Source organism: Gorilla gorilla, chromosome 18, assembly GCF_029281585.2.
Source record: "Gorilla gorilla gorilla isolate KB3781 chromosome 18, NHGRI_mGorGor1-v2.1_pri, whole genome shotgun sequence".
NCBI lineage: Eukaryota > Metazoa > Chordata > Mammalia > Primates > Hominidae > Gorilla > Gorilla gorilla.
Genome location: NC_073242.2, coordinates 32,256,620 through 32,273,825, shown reverse-complemented (window position 1 = coordinate 32,273,825; position 17,206 = coordinate 32,256,620). Strand labels below are relative to the sequence as shown.

The 17,206-nt window shown below is 46.7% G+C and overlaps 1 protein-coding gene across 10 annotated transcripts in view; it reads left to right on the top strand.

Annotated features, from left to right (window-relative positions):
- LOC101150079 (bifunctional apoptosis regulator) overlaps positions 1-15,318 on the top strand; it is a 36,422-nt gene extending 21,104 nt beyond the window's left edge. For 6 of the 10 annotated variants that reach the window (XM_004057241.5, XM_063699624.1, XM_031002682.3 and 3 more), the window contains 4 exons: positions 1,137-1,281; positions 7,972-8,145; positions 10,962-11,164; positions 13,724-15,318. In XM_004057241.5, coding sequence (XP_004057289.1) covers positions 1,137-1,281; positions 7,972-8,145; positions 10,962-11,164; positions 13,724-13,916 — 715 coding nt within the window. In that variant the 3' untranslated portion in view covers positions 13,917-15,318. Of the gene's footprint in view, positions 1-1,136; positions 1,282-5,027; positions 5,103-7,971; positions 8,146-10,961; positions 11,165-13,723 lie in introns of all 10 variants that reach the window. The other 4 variants (XM_055365816.2, XM_055365815.2, XM_055365817.2 and 1 more) reach the window with 1 other exon arrangement.
- The last annotated feature ends 1,888 nt before the right edge of the window (positions 15,319-17,206 follow it).

Sequence of the window (17,206 nt, the reverse complement as noted above, 5' to 3'; positions counted from 1 at the left end):
TGGGCTCAAGTGATTCTTCTGCCTCAGCCTACCAAAGTACTGGGATTATAGGTGTGAGCCACTGTGCCCATCTAAGAACTATTTTTTTTTTTTTTTTTTTTTGAGGCAGAGTCTTGCTCTGTCACCCAGGCTGGAGTGCAACAGTGTGATCTCGGCTCACTGCAAGCTCCGCCTCCCGGGTTCACGCCATTCTTCTGCCTCGGCCTCCCGAGTAGCTGGGACTATAGGCGCCTGCCACTACACCTGGCTAATTTGTATTTTCAGTAGAGACGGGGTTTCACCGTGTTAGCCAGGATGGTCTTGATCTCCTGACCTCGTGATCCGCCCACCTCGGCCTCCCAAAGTGCGAACTATTCTTAATGTTGTAATGTTTTATTGGATTTCCTTCTAATTTTTCCTATACATACACACAGTTTTAAAAATAGAGTAATATATAAAAATAAATAAATAAAAATAGAGTAATATGTGAGAGGTCAGAGCGTATAACTGAAAGATCAAAGGCTTAGGAACAAAACAGACCTAGGAGTGCCTTGGGAAAGTCACCTTATTTCTCTAAGTGAGTTTTCCTTTTTTTTTTTTTTTTTTTTTTTTGAGATGGAGTCTCACTCTGTTGCCTGGGCTGGAGGCTGGAGGGCAGTGACGAGATCTTAGCTCACTGCAACCTCCGCCTCCCAGGTTCAGGCAATTCTCATGCCTCAGCCTCCCAAGTAGCTGGGATTACAGGTGCACGCTAATTTTTGTACTTTTAGTAGAGACGTGGTTTCACCATGTTGGCTGGGCTGGTGTTAAACACCTGATTTCAAGTGATCTGCCTGCCTCAGCCTCCCAAAGAGCTGGGATTATAGGCATGAGCCACTGCACCCAGCCAAAGCGAGTTTTCTCATCTACAAAAGCAGCATAATGCCACTACCCTGAATAATTGTTATATGGATCAGTGATGACTTATGAAAGTATTTATAGATTGTCACTGGTAAATAGTAAGCATTCAATTATTTGCTGCTATTGATGTTGTTAAATGTGAAATGTCTCACCATACCTCAAGCCTACAATATTTATATTAGTAAGATGGAACTCTGAGTGTAGAGTTTGCTTCCAGTATATAATCGCAAAATAAATCTCCTCCTGCCCCTCTACAGGTTGCTTTTAACTTTGACAGAGGAAGAATTTTCCAAGATGCCCTATACCATAGAAAACAGCAGCCACAGGAGAGCCATCCTCATGGAGCTAGAACGTGTCAAAGCATTAGGCGTGAAGCCCCCCCAGAATCTCTGGGAATATAAGGTGAACACTTTAATTTTTTTTTTTTTTTAGTTATTTTTTTATTTTTTTTTTTTACTTTTTATTTTTATTTTTTGTTAATTTTTTTTAATTTCAGGGTTTTCTTTTTTATTTTTGACAGTTTATGTACTTATTTATTTATTTAATTTTGAGACAGAGTCCTTCTCTGTCGCCCAGGCTGGAGTGCAATGGCGCAATCTCAGCTCAGTGCAACCTCTGCCTCCCAGGTTCAAGTGATTCTCCTACCTCAGCCTCCAGAGTAGCTGGGATTACCCTACCCAGCTAATTTTTTCTTTCTTTTTTTTTTTTTTCTGGCTTACTGCAACCTCCACCTCCCAGGTTCAAGCAATTCTCCTACCCCAGCCTCACCAGCAGCTGGGATTACAGGCACACGCCACCACACCAGGCTAATGTTTATGTTTCTAGTAGAGATGGTTTCAGGATGTTGGCCAGGCTGATCTCAAACTCCTGACCTCAGGTGATCCACCTGCCTCCTGACCTCAGCCTCTCAAAGTGCTGGGATTACAGGCGTGAGCCACCGCGCCTGGCCTGTTTTACAAACAAATAAGGAAAGAGACACTTACGTGTTTTGGGGACCTTGAATTGTTGGAATATCACTGGAGGACAATTTGTCAATAACATTTCAGTTTAAACCACATCTGCTCTTTAAGCCAGCATTTCACTCCTTTGCACTTGGAATGGAGGCAGCACAGCACGGTGGTCAAAAGTGAGGCTCTGGGCTGGTCACGGTGGCTCACAAATGTAATCCCAGCACTTTGGGAGGCCGAGGCGGGGGGATGACCTGAGGTCAGCAGTTTGAGACCAGCGTGGCCAACGTGGTGAAACCCCGTCTCTACTAAAATCACAAAAATTAGCTGGGAGTGGTGGCACACTCCTGTAGGTCCATTTACTTGGAGGTAGGAGAAATGCTTGAACCTGGGAGGTTGAGGCTGCGGTAGCCGAGATCACACCGCTGCATGGCAGCCTAGGGGACAGAGCAAGACTCCGTCCCAAAAAAAAAAAGCAAAGAACAGAAACAAAAAGAGTAATGCTGTGGGCTGGGCATGGTGGTTCACAACTATAATGCTAGTACTTTGGAAGGCTGAGGTGGGAGGATTGCTTAGCTCAGGAGTTCAAGACTAGCCTGGGTAACATGGCAAGACCCCATCTCTACAAAAAGTACAGACACAAAAAAAATTAGTTGAGTGTGGTGATGCCAGCCATTTGCGAGGCTGAGGCTGTGCTAAACCATGATCGAACCACTGCACTCCAGCCTGGGCAAAAGAGTTGAGACCCTGTTTCAGAAAAAAAAAAAAAAAAAGGCCCTGGCACTAGCCTGCCTGGGCCAGCTCCTCCAAGACACACCACCTGTTGGAACACCAGCAAGTACCTGCACCTCTCCTTGGCTGTTTCCTCCTGGGTAAATAACCTTAGAGGGTCATTGTGAGACTCCAATGTTTGATTAACGGAAAGTTGTTAAACAGGTTATTCACGGCAGCATTGTTGGTAATTGCAGGGAGTAGAAAACAACCTAAGTGCCCCTCATTAGGAACAAGTTGAATAAATAAGGCACACCCATGTAGGCAGCCACCGGAAAAGGGGACAAAGACTTTGTGTTAATAAGGAACAAAGTCCTGTAATCCATAAGGAACAAAGTCCTGTAATCCCAGCACTTTGGGAGGCCGAGGCAGGCTGATCACTTGAGGCCAGGAGTTCCAGACCAGCCTGACCAACATGGTGAAACCCCATCTCTACTAAAAACACAAAAATTAGCCAGGTGTGGTGGTGCATGCCTATAATCCCAGCTACTCAGGAGGCTACGGCAGGAGAATTGCTTGAACTAGGGAGGTGGAGGTTGCAGTGAGCTGAGATGGTGCCACTGCACTCCAGTCTGGGTGACAGAGTGAGACACTGTCTCAAATGAAGAAAGAAATAAAAAATGCTTCTTTAATATGTGCGTGTATTACTTTAATAACTAGTTTCAAATATTGTAAAGAATGTGCGTGGAGCTCCTGAAATAGAATGTTTGTTATTTTTTGTGTTATTTGGTTTTTGTTTTTGTTTTGTTTTGTTTTGTTTTTTGAGAGGGTGTCTCGCTCTGTCGCCCAGGCTGGAGTGCAGTGGCGCGATCTCAGCTCACTGCAAGCTCTGCCTACTGGGTTCACGCCATTCTCCTGCCTCAGCCTCCCAAGTAGCTGGGACTACAGGCGCCCACCACTGTGCCTGGCTAATTTTTTTTATTTTTTGGTAGAGACGAGCTTTCACCGTGTTAACCAGGATAGTCTGGATCTCCTGACCTTGTGATCCGCCTGCCTCGGCCTCCCAAAGTGCTGGGATTACAGGTGTGAGCCACCGCGCCTGACCTGTTTTTGTTTTTTTGAGACAGAGTCTCACTGTTTCCCAGACTGGAGTACAGTGGTGCGACCTTAGCTCACTACAACCTCTGCCTTCCAGGTTCAAGCGATTCTCATATCTCACCCTCCAGAGTAGCTAGGAATACATGCAGGTGCCACCATGCCCAGCTAATTTTGTATTTTTAGTAGAGGCGGAGTTTTGCCATGTTGGCCAGGCTAGTCTTGAACTCCTGACCTCAGGTGATCTGCCCTCTTCAGCCTCCCAAAGTGCTGGGGTTACAGGCGTGAGCCACTGCGCCCAGCCAAGCTGCCATATTTTTCATAGGTAAATATTTCAGCATTAATCTCTAAAAAAAAAAAAAAAATTTTTTTGAAATGGAGTCTCACTATGTTGCCCAGGCTGGTCTCAAATTCCTGGTCAAGTAATCCTCCCACCTCAACCTCCCAAGTAGCTGGGGCTACAGGCACAGGCTACTGAAGCAGCTGCATTGCCTGGGGAACTGGGGTTTGTCATCTTGCACCAGGAAAATTTAGGACACAGACACACAAGAGTTGAGCAGAGGTTTAATAGGCAAAAGTAAGAGAAAGGAAAACAGCTCTGTCTCTAGCAAGAGAGAGGGGACTTCCAAGAGGAAAAGACTGGCAGGCAGCAGATGTGCTGGATTTTTCAGTCAGTTTTGAGGAGGCGGTGTCTGATTTACATAGGGCTCACAGATTGGTTCGATCAGGTATGATGTTTCCACAGTGCACAGGAAGGGTGGTCACCCCACCCTGATCTTATTATGCAAAGGAACTTTCTGTCCCCTTGGCTGGTGCTATCTTGTCTGCTCCTTACTGTACTGTACATGTGGCTGACAAAGAGAAGGGAAGATGGAGCCTCTATCTTGAACATGATTGACATAACTGCCAGCATCTGTGTCGGCAGTTCCATTTTACAGGCTGCTGTTTGTTAGAAAGGAAAATGATTTGAGGCTGCTTTTCATTAAAAGGAAAACCTCCATCCTGGCTAACACGGTGAAACCCCATCTCTACTAAAATACAAAAAAAAATTAGCCGGGCGTGGTGGTGGGCGCCTGTAGTCCCAGCTACTGGGGAGGCTGAGGCAGGAGAGTGGCGTGAACCCGGGAGACGGAGCTTGCAGTGAGCCGAGATTGTGCCACTGCACTCCAGCCTGGGTGGCAGACCGAGACCCCATCTGAAAAAAAAAAAAGGAAAACCTTAATGAGGGCTCCCTTACCCTCACTGTCTGCCTAAGTAACTTCTTCTTCACTCCTGTATCACTACCATGTCCTGCTTGAAAAGTAAGGACTTTTCAAAAGACAAAATTACAATATCACCATTGTACACCCTTCCACCAATTAATAGTAATTATGATTTTTTTTTTTTTTTTCTAAGATGGAGTTTTGCTCTTGTCATCCAGGCTGGAGTGCAATGGCGCGATCTCAGCTCACTGCAAACTCCGCCTCCCAGGTTCGAGTGATTCCCCTGCCTCAGCCTCCTGAGTAGCTGGGACTACAGGTGTGCGCCTCCATGCCAAGCTAATTTTTTGTATTTTTAGTAGGGACTGGGTTTCACCGTGTTGGCCAGGCTGATCTCAAACTGCTGACCTCAGGTGATCCACCTGCCTCAGCCTCCCAAAGTGCTGGGATTATAGGCGTGAGCCACCATGCCCAGCCTGTAGTATGCAATTTGTTTTTTTTTGTTTTTTGTTTTTTTTTGAAACAGAGTCTCGCTCTGCCTTCAGGATGGAGTGCAGTGGCATGATCTTGGCTCACTGCAACCTCCACCTCCCAGGTTCAAGCGATTCTCCTGCCTCAGCCTCCCAAGTAGCTGGGACTACAGGTGCCCACCACCACACCGGCTAATTTTTTTTGTATTTTTAGTCGAGACAGGGTTTCACCATGTTGGTCAGGCTGGTCTCGAACTCCTGACCTCAGGCAATCTGCCTGCGTCAGCCTCCCAAAGTGCTGGGATTTACAGGCGTGAGCCACCATGTCCGGCCTCTATAGTATACTTTTTTTTTTTTTTGAGATGGAGTCTCACTCTGTCGCCCAGGCTGGAGTGCAGTGGTGCGATCTCCACTCACTGCAAGCTCCGCCTCCTGGGTTCGCACCATTCTCCTGCCTCGGCCTCCCGAGTAGCTGGGACTACAGGCACCCGCCACCATGCCCGGCTAATTTTTTGTATTTTTAGTAGAGATGGGATTTCACCGTTTTAGCCAGGCTGGTCTCAATCTCCTGACCTCAGGTGATCTGCCTGCCTCAGCTTCCCAAAGTGCTGGGATTACAGGCTGAGCCACCACGCCCAGTCTCTATAGTATACATTTCTAAAGAGAAAGAATCTTTTTAAAAATGCAATGATCATCACACTTTTTAAAAATCTAACAGTAAGTTATTCATAGCATCAGCTAAATTGAATGTTTTAACAGTTTTTATTGAGGTAAAATTGATATACACCTACTTAAAGTGTATGATGTGATAAGTTTTGACATATGCACACCCATGAAACCATCACACAATGAAGATGGGGAACATCTCCATCACTCCCAGAAGTTTCCTCCTGCCCCTGTTAAGCCTTCCCTCCCAGCCCTCCCAATTCCAACAAGGATGCAGTGATCTCCACTGGACACTGGGGATTTAATTTGCATTTCTCATTTAATTCACATTCACATGCTTATTTGCCATCCTTATATCTTCTGTGGTAAACTGCTCATTTTATTTTGATGCTACTAAGAATCAAATAAATTGAATCTTTTTTTTTTTTGAGATGGAGTTTTGCCCTTGTTGCCCAGGCTGGATTTCAATGGCAAGATCTCGGCTCACTGCAACCTCTGCCTCCTGGGTTCAAGTGATTGTCCTGTCTCAGCCTCCCGAGTAGCTGGGATTACAGGCACATGCCACCAAGCCTAGCTAATTTTTGTATTTTTAGTAGACAGGGTTTCATCATATTGGTCAGGCTGGTCTCGAACTCCTGACCTCAGGTGATCCACCTGCCTTGGCCTCCCAAAGTGCTGGGATTACTGGTGTGAGCCACCACACTCGGCCTTTTTTTTTTTTTTTTAAGAAACGAGGTCTTAGGCCAGGCGTGGTGGCTCACACCTGTAATCCCAGCACTTTGGGAGACCGAGGCAGGTGGATCACCTGAGGTCAGGAGTTCGAGACCAGCCTGGCCAACATAGTGAAACCCAGTGTCTACTGAAAATACAAAAATTAGCCAGGCGTGGCATTACTCACTTGTAATCCCAGCTACTTGGGAGGCTGAGGCAGGAGAATTGCTTGAACCTGGGAGGTAGACGTTGCAGTGAGCCAAAAATGCACCATTGCACTCCAGCCTGGGCGACAGAGCAAGACTCTGTCTCAAAAAAATAAAAAAATTAAGAGACTGGGTCTTGCTTTGTTGCTCAGGCTGGTCTTGAACTCCTGGCCTCAAGCAATCCTCTTGCCTCCCAAAGTGTTAGGATTACAGGTGTGAGCCACCACACTTACCCTGAATCATCTATTCAGTTACTTTTATAATAAGGAAGTAAACATTCACTATAGTAAAACTTGATTTAAAAAACTGAAGAAAATGAAAATGGCTATGTGAATTCCATGTTAAGTATCTGCTGTAACCGTAGATTTCACTGGTTTCACTATTACACTCAGTGTAGTACTATATCTTGTATATAAAATCTGTATTTCAGATTATTTGCATTAAGTGGTGCCCACTTACAGACTGATTGAGTTAAACAATTTTAAGACTCTTTGATACCTTTTTCAAAATAGCTTTTTTAAAAGGCTATATTCTGCAAGCAGGGTGCAAGAGTATGCTTTTCACCCCTCCCCCCAGCTATAGCTAGAGATTGGATCTTTTTTTTTTTTTTTTTTTTTTGAGCTGGAATCTCACTCTATTGCATAGGCTGGAGTGCAGTGGTATGATCTCGGCACACTGCAACCTCCACCTCCCAGGTTCAAGCGATTCTCCAGCCTCAGCCTCCTGAGTAGCTGGGACTACAGGGCATGCGCCACCATGCCCAGCTAATTTTTTTATTTGTAGTACAGACAGCATTTCACCATGTTGGCCAGGCTGGTCTCAAACTCCTAACCTCAAGTGATCCGTCCACCTCGGCCTTCCCAAGTGTTGGGATTTACAGGCGTGAGCCACCATGCTCCGCCAAGATCGAATCTTTATACAATGTAACCCCAAATGTGGATCACTTGGCCTCTTCTTGCCATTCATTCATTCATGCATTGTGTGTACCATGCAAAAAGGCTGATGACAACAAGCGAGAGATGGGAAGGAGCGTGGGTGGGTAACTGGCCGCCATGGTTGTAATGTGGCCCTGTACTCTTCTCTGCAGGCTGTGAACCCAGGCAGGTCCCTGTTCCTGCTATACGCCCTCAAGAGCTCCCCCAGGCTGAGTCTGCTCTACCTGTACCTGTTTGACTACACTGACACCTTCCTACCTTTCATCCACACCATCTGCCCTCTGCAAGAAGACAGCTCTGGGGAGGACATCGTCACCAAGCTTCTGGTAGGTCTGCACAGTGCCTGGAATAAAGTTATTCCACTGTCAAGTTATTTGCAGAGATTGCTACCCACCATGGGTGCCATGTTTCTTCAGTTTGACCCATGAACTCCTTCAGAATGTCTGGTAGGTCATTTGAGAGTAATATCCTTTGCTTTGCTTCTCTTGGGGCCAGTACTTCTGACCTGTTCATATCAAGTCACATGCATAGAGGAATCATCAAGTATCATCCACACCCATAAATAATAAAACAGAATTTTGAAATCTCCAGAGATCCTTTTTTTCCCCCAAAGACCCTTGTAAACACTACAATCAAGTGCTGGCTAACTGGTTTCAGCCTTGAATATAGTCTGAAGCCTGCTAATCGGCTCCCTTGCACATTCCTCCCCTAATTACCCAGTCTCCACTTGCTGTTTACCTCACCAGACTGGCTGTGCAGAGACCCTGACCTTTAATTTTATTTATTGATTGATTGTTTGAGATTGGGTCTCACTCTTTCTCCCAGGCTGGAGTACAGTGGCACAATCACAGCTCACTGCAGCCTCGACCTCCTGGGCTCAAGTGATCTTCACACCTCAGCCTCCCAAGTAGCTGGGACTACAGGCGAGCACCACCACCCAGCTAATTGTTGCATTTTTTGCAGAGACAGGGTTTCACCATGTTGCCCAGCCTGGTCTTGAACTCCTGAATTCAAACCATCCTCCTGTAGCAGGAAGAGCTGCAGACAAAACCCCTCAGACACCGAGTTAAAGAAGGAAGGGGTTTATTTGGCCGGGAGCGTCGGCAAGACTCCTGTCTCAAGAGCCGAGCTCCCCGAGTGAGCAATTCCTGTCCCTTTTAAGGGCTCACAACTCTAAGGGAGTCCACGTGAGAGGGTCGTGATCAATGGAGCAAGCAGTGGGATACGTGACTGGGGGCTGCATGCGCCGGTAATCAGAACAGAAGAGAATACGACAGGGATTTTTACAGTGCTTTTCCATACAATGTCTGGAATCTATAGATAACATAACTGGTTAGGTCAGGGGTCGATCTTTAACTACCAGGCCCAGAGCGCAGCGCCGGGCTGTCTGCCTGTGGATTTCATTTCTGCCTTTTAGTTTTTACTTCTTTCTTTGGAGACAGAAATTGGGCATAAGACAACATGAGAGGTGGTCTCCTCCCTTACTCCCACCTTGCCCTCCCAAAGTGTTGAGATTACAGGCGTGAGCCACTGCACCTGGCACCCAACCCTTCAATTTTAACGAGCTCCAACAGCCTCTGCCTGTTCATCAGGCTAATTTTTTTTTTTTTTTTTTTTTTTTTTTGAGACAGAGTCTCGCCCTGTCGCCCAGGCTGGAGTGCAGTGGCGCAATCTTGGCTCACTGCAACCTCCATCTCCCGGGTTCATGCCATTCTCCTGCCTCAGCCTCCTGAGTAGCTGGGACTACAGGCGCCCGCCACCACACCCGGCTAATTTTTTGTGTTTTTAGTAGAGATGGGGTTTCACTGTGTTAGCCAGGATGGTCTTGATCTCCTGACCTCGTAATCCACCCGCCTCAGCCTCCCAAAGTGCTGGGATTACAGGCATGAGCCACTGTACCCGGCCATCATCAGGCTAATTTTTTATCTGCTAATATGTGTAATTGAAAAGCTTCTCCTCCTGCCATCACAAAAAAAAATTACCTTTTTTTGGAGGGAGGAGGGAGTGTTTGTAATTTTCCCAGAAACTACCATTATTCTACCATAGCCAATGTTGAATTTAGGAAATGGTTCAAGCTACCATTTGGGTAGCTTGATGGGAGAATAAAACACTGGTTCATTTAAATTTATTTCAATGTATTCATAATTCATGCTTTTTTTTTTTCTGAGCTTCCACAATTATATGACAAGCATTTCATTTCAACCTTTTTGCTAACATTTACTTAATTTGAGATTAATTACAGCCGGGTGCAGTGGTTCACTCCTATAATCCAAGCACTTTGGGAGGCAGAGGCGGGCAAATCACCTGAGGTCAGGAGTTTCAAGACCAGCCTGGCCAACATGGCAAAACCTCGTCTCTACTAAAAATACAAAAATTAGCCGGGCATGGTGGTATACACCTTTAATCCCAGAAGCCCTGTCTGTGTCTTGGATGGTAGCAAGACAAGATGGTGGATCCCCAGACTCAGGGCTCGTATACATAGGGAAGGGGCATACATGCTTCAGAAGGGATGTGCAGAACAATTGCTTAGGGTCGGGATTTAAGGTAAGTACGAGAACATACTCAGGAGGCTGAGACAGGAGAATCACTTGAACCCAGGAGGTGGAGGCTGCAGTGAGCCGAGATGGCACCACTGCATTCCAGCCTGGGTAACAGATCAAGACTCCGTCTGAAAAAAAAAAAAAAACAATTACAAGATGAGTTGATGGATGGAAATTTCATTTTAGATTGTTGGATGTGTGTGTGTGTGGTAATCAATGTAGAACTCACTGTGATCATCACAATTTTTTTTGAGACAGAGTCTCCCTCTATCACCCAGGGTGAAGTGCAGTGGTGCGATCTCAACTCACTGCAACCTCCACATCCCGGGTTCAAGTGATTCTCTTGCCTCAGCCTCTAGAGTAGTTGGGATTACAGGCACACACCACCACGTCTGGCCAATTTTTGAATTTTTAGTAGAGATGGGGTTTCACCATGTTGGCCAGCCTGGTCTTGAACTCCTTACCTCAGGTGATCCGCCCACCTAGGCCTCCCAAAGTGGTGGGATTACAGGTGTGAGCCACCGTGCCTAGCCTGATCATCACAATATTTTGTGTAAAAGTCAGTCCTCATGACTTTTTGCGTCTGTGTGTTATTTTTTAAGGATCTTAAGGAGCCTACGTGGAAGCAGTGGAGAGAGTTCCTGGTCAAATACTCCTTCCTTCCATACCAGCTGATTGCTGAGTTTGCTTGGGACTGGTTGGAGGTCCATTACTGGACATCACGGTTTCTCATCATCAATGCTATGTTACTCTCAGTTCTGGAATTATTCTCCTTTTGGAGAATCTGGTCGAGAAGTGAACTGAAGTAAGTATGTTTTAATGGTTGTCACAACAGGGGATGGGAAAGAAATACCAAGTGAGGGAAAGATCCTCTTTTATTTCTCACACTTGAAATAAATCCTCCATCCACCCAGACCCTTCAGACTCTGCTTTGAGAAACCTAGCTTAAGCAGTGAATAGGACAATTACCTGTGTTTTGGGGGCGGGGGTTGTGGTGCTCATTGTTAAAAGTATTTTCCTATATGTCTTATCTCTATGCAATAATATACCATTTAATTTCAGGGGGAGGGGGGCAAAGGATTGTAATAATCAAGGAATAAGCAACTGAATAGAAAAGGGTCTGTTTTAAGGTAGGCAGGCCTGTGCAAACCTATCCCCTAAATCAGAGGAAGCTGAGGGGCTGAAGGAAGAAGCTGGCAAATTCAGTTTCTCAGAAAGAAACACTTAATAAGGCCTTGCCAACAGAAGCCCTGTCTGTGTCTTGGATGGTAGCGAGACAAGATGGTGGATCCCCAGACTCAGGGCTTGTATACATAGGGAAGGGGCATACATGCTTCAGAAGGGATGTGCAGAACAATTGCTTAGGGTCAGGATCTATGGTAAGTAAGAGAACATCAAGGCTGTTTCACCAAAGGGCAGGATTTACGTGACAAACGTGCTCTTACACAAGAAACATTAGATAAAACCAGAGATCTTAGAGGCTTCCCCCAAACTGGAGTTAGTGAGAAGTCAATATGGCGGATTAGCATCCAATATAGAGTTGCTTTGGCCTCCACAGGGTGCTTTATAGAAAATGCAGTAAGGTAGAGCATAAAGAGATCTCATGGGAAATTCTGTAGGCATGAGTTCTAATCCTGATCTGTAACCAACTAGGATAATCATAACTTAGGCTTCAAGGATGACTGGACCCTGAGACCCAAACGCTGTCACCAGGACTGACTCTTTCTCTGTCCCTCACAGCACTGTTCTTCTTGTGTTTTCTGCCTCAGGCATCTCTCTTCATGTGGGGGCCCTTGGCTTCTCCACTCCAGACTTTGATCTGTGCAGCTTAACAAACCTCCAGAAAGAAAGCACTTCCTTCCCTGTGGCACTGGAAAAGGTCTCAGGGCTCACATGCCTTTGTTCTGATGGACCCAGGCTTGAGGCATGAGTTCACCTCACAACCAGAGGCTGGTTTCAGCCCTACCCAGACCACATGGAAAAGAACAAAGGAGAGAGAATCCCCAAAACTTAGAGGCTGTTGCCAGGTGCAGTGGTTCATGCCTGTAATCCTAGAACTTTGGGAGGCCAAGGCAGGTGGATCACCTGAGGTCAGGAGTTCGAGACCAGCCTGGCCAACATAGTGAAACCTCATCTCTACCAAAAATACAAAAATTAGCCAGGCGTGGTGGTGGGTGCCTGTAATCCCAGCTACTCGGGAGGCTGAGGCAGGAGGATCGCTTGAACTCAGGGAGGTGGAGGTTGCAGTGAGCCAAGATTGCACCATTGCACTCCACCCTGGGCGACAAAGCGAGAGTCCATCTCAAAAAACCCCCAAAAACTTAGAAGCTATTTCCAGAAGAAAGGGACAGGCAGAAGTAACACTGCCACCCTTGCAGCCTTTTACCTTGACATTCTGACTCGCAGCCTTATGAATGGTTCTGAGAACCCAACAATCTCCCTCACCTTTCCAATGGTGACTCACTAGGTAAAAATAAAAAAAAGAATCTCCCTCATTTCTTTCCTTTTAGCAAACTCACTTATTTATATACAATATGCATATTTATGCCCCTACTGTACTCCTGGTTCTCTCCTGGGCATGGCAGATCTTTCGGTAAAGAAGACAGTCTATATAGTGTGAGGCCCTACAGCCTAGCAAATAAAATATGTACGTTAAAAAATAGATGGCCAGGCACCTTGGCTCATGCCTGTAATCCCAGCACTTTGGGAGGTGAGAGGATTGCTTGAGACCAGGAGTTCAAGTGCAGCCTGGGCAACGTGGCAAAACCTGTCTCTAAAAATACAAAAAATTAACTGGGCGTGGTGGTGCACACCTGTAGTCCCAGCTACTCGGGAGGTTGAGGTGGAGGATCACCTGAGCCGAGGAGTTTTGAGACCAGCCTGGGTAACATAGCGAGACCTTGTCCCTACTTAAAAAATAATAATAATAATAATTAGCCAGATGTGGTGATGTGTGCCTGTGGTCCCAGCTACTCAGGAGGATCACTTGAGACCTGGAGGTCAAGGCTGCAGTTGAGCCACATTTGCACCACTGCACTCCCAGGCTGGACAAAGGAATGAGACCCTGTCTCAAAAGAAAAAAAACATATGTAAATGTAACAAAGTGATGAAGCAGGTGAAGTTGAGGCTGTCACAGGGAGGCCTTGCCCGGTGTGGGGGCAAAGAAGCTCCCTGTAGGTCATGTCCTTGAGAGTTAAAAGATGGGTTGAGTAGGCAGAGGTCTCAGGCACCGGGGACAGAAGACAAGGACATTCAGCACGGGCAGCCATGCTCTTCCCAGCACCCAGAAAAGGCCCAGGGCCTGGACTCCTGGGTGTGGTCATGAGAAGCGCCTCCGATTCAGCCTCTTCTCTTCTTGTTTCAGGACCGTGCCTCAGAGGATGTGGAGCCATTTCTGGAAAGTATCAACGCAGGGGCTTTTTGTGGCCATGTTCTGGCCCCTCATCCCTCAGTTTGTTTGCAACTGTTTGTTTTACTGGGCCCTGTACTTTAACCCAATTATTAACATTGATCTTGTGGTCAAGGAACTCCGGCGGCTGGAAACCCAGGTGTTGTGACTGGCACTGCCCAGGCTGAGACTCTTCAAGTCCCGCTGACGTCTGAGCTTTGATGCTTAAGAGGGGTGAGGCAGGGAGCGGACTTCCTATTTTCTACCCTCAGTAAAACAAGGTGCTGCTTTGTATATCAAAAGCTCCAACCATGTCCTCTCCCCCTCAGCCTGTGGGTGGCACGAGCAAGGACTGACATCCGCACAGGGAGGATTGTCTGTTTGGCTGACACAGCAGCAGCCCTTCCCACCCAGCCACCTTCCTCACAGGGACTAGGAGGCTCAGTCCCCAACGGCTGGCAAGACTCAGGGTCCTCAGTGTGGGTGACATCAGAAGGGCGCCACATCAGTCCCCTCCCCAACCTCAGTGACTGACAGAGGATCCGGATCTCAGAGCCTGAGACCAGGCTTATTGGGGCCTGGCCTGGCCTCTAAGTCAAGTTTAGGAAAACAAGGATAAGATTCTGTCATAGGCATAGAGAGTTGCACATAAAAAATACCAAAGAAAACCCAAAATTCAATCAACAATTCTGTCTTATTGAAGAGTTGCTAGGATTCAGAGTAAAACTCAAAAGGATTCAGTTTGAGCCTAGAATGATGGTTAGACTTGTAGTCACTGGGCTTTTGTTTTGCTTTATGGAAATCATTGAAGGTCTGGATCCCTTTCTCTGAATGGAGAGATTGAGAGGGATGTCAGGCAGTTCCCGTTAGATTGAGTGGCCTCCATGTTATTCAGAATTGTTTTATTGATACCTCACCCCTGTAATCCCAGCACTTTGGGAGGGTGAGGCAGGCAGATCACTTGAAGCCAGGACTTCAAGACCAGCTTGGCCAACATGGTGAAACCTCGTCTCTACTAAAAATACAAAAATTAGCCAAGTGTGGTGGCACATACCTGTAATCCCAGCTACTTGGAATTGGAAATCGCCTGAACCCAGGAGGCAGAGGTTGCAGGAAGGGAGACTGCACCACTGCACTTCAGCCTGGGTGACAGAGGGAGACTCTGTCTTAAAAAAAAAAAAAAAAAAAAAAAATCTGTAAAATAAATTCCGGGATAGTCGTTTTGTTCAAGGAAATGTTTTGTAAATTGAGCTCACACTATATAATCTTTATTGTCCTATCCTAATGTATAATACAGCAGGTATAATTACACCAAGCGCTATAGTTATAAATATGGAATGAAGTGAACTATGGCCTTTTATTTCCTTCCAGTGTGAACACAGCAGGTGTGAGATGTCATCTTGGAAGACAGGCCTTGCAGAAATAGGCCTACATCCAAAATATTATCTTGTGACTCCATGAACCATTCATTAACCCTTTGTATCTTTGAGTGAAGATTTTACTCAAAAGTTGCATCTGGAAGTTCGAAGAAATTACTTGAAATAAAAATAAAGATTTTTATATAGATAAAACCTATATGTACAGAAAAAGCAATTGTCTAGAAAACACAAAACTTCTGCATTGCCGGATAGAATCTTCTAGCCATGGGCCGAGCGTGGTGGTTTGCGCCTGTAATCCCGGCACTTTGGGAGGCCAAGGTGGATGGATCACTTGAGGTCAGGAGTTAAAGACCAGCCTGACGAACATGGTGAAACCCCATCTCTACTGAAAATACAAAAATTAGCCAGGCACGGTGGTGCACACCTGTAGTCCCAGCTACTTGGGAGGCTGAGGCAGGAGAATCACTTGAACCCAGGAGGCAGAAGTTGCATTGAGCCAAGATCATGCCACTGCACTCCCATCTGGGTGACTGAGCAAGATTCCATCTCAAAAAAAAAAAGTCATCTAGTCAGTCTAGTCATGCTTAAATCCCCCAGCCTGACGCAGATACTGAGCCAAGGAGCCACCCTAAGGGAAAATGGGTTTTTTCCTGCTTGTGTTTGCACATCAAGCCCCAGGGTTGCTTGACTTTACCTATTTAATGCTTGTGACCTCCCATGGACACTCAAATGGCAGTGTTTGCATATCCCTGGTCTCATGCCACCCAGGGGTTGCCAGTATCCTTTACAGGTGAATAGATGGAGGATGGCTGGCAAAACACCAAGTTGGTGCTGGCTGGCTTTGGCAGAGCTGGGCCTGGGCCATCTACCTCCACCCCGTGGCCTCTCACATTGTCGCCACCTGCTCCCACACCCTACTTCAAAGATGAGTAATACCCAGATTTGCTCAGGGACTGGGGCAAAGCCATGGCATAGAGCAAACAGGCTGGGCAGGACCTTACTCCTTATCGCCAGCAGGAGGGACGGGCACACTCAGATCAGGGGCCACAGGCTGCCTCTACCTCTTCTTACCAATCATAGCAGGATGGGTACATCTAAAGGGGGTGTCTTAAAATGGTCCAGGCTGGATGCAGTGGCTCATGCCTGTAATCGTAGCACTTTGGGAGGCCGAGGTGGGTGGATTATCTGAGGTCAGGAGTTCAAGACCACCCTGACCAACATGGTGAAACCCCATCTCTACTAAAAGTACAAAAAATTGGCAGGGCACAGTGGCTCACACCTGTAATCCCAGCACTTTGGGAGGCCAAGGCAGGGTGGATCACAAGGTCAGGAGTTCGAGACCAGCCTGGCCAACATGGTGAAACCCCGTCTCTAATAAAAATACAAAAATTAGCCAGGTGTGGTGGCGTGTGCCTGTAATCCCAGCTACTTGGGAGGCTGAGGAAGGAGAATTGCTTGAACCCAGGAGGTGGAGGTTGCAGTGAGCCGATATCACACCATTGCACTCCAGCTCTGGGCGACAGGGCAGGACTCCATCTCAGGGGGAAAAAATACAAAAAATTAGCTGGGTGTGGTGGCAGTACCTGTAATCCCAACTACTCGGAAGGCTGAGGCAGGAGAATCGCTTGAACGCGGGAGGCAAAGGTTGCCGTGAGCCGAGATTGCCCCACTGCACTCCAGCCTGGGCGACACAGTGAGACTCTGTCTCCGAAAAATGCAAAATAAAAATAAAATACTCAGACCCGGCTGGGTGTGGTGGCTCGCACCTGTAATCCTAACACTTTGGGAGGCTGAAGTGGGCAGATCACTTGAGCCCAGGAGTTCGAGACCAACCTAGACAACATGTGGAAACCTCATCTCTACTAAAAATAAAAAAGCTAGCCAGATGTGAGTGCACGCACCTGTAGTCCTAGCTACCTGGGAGGCTGAAGTGAGATTTGCCTGAGCCCAGGAGGTCAAGGCTGCAATGAGCTGAGATTGCACCACTGCACTCCAGCCTAGGTGATAGAGGGAGACCGTGTCTCAAAAAATATTCAGATCCTTTGATCCAAAAATGCCATTTCTGCAAATCTGGGCTAAG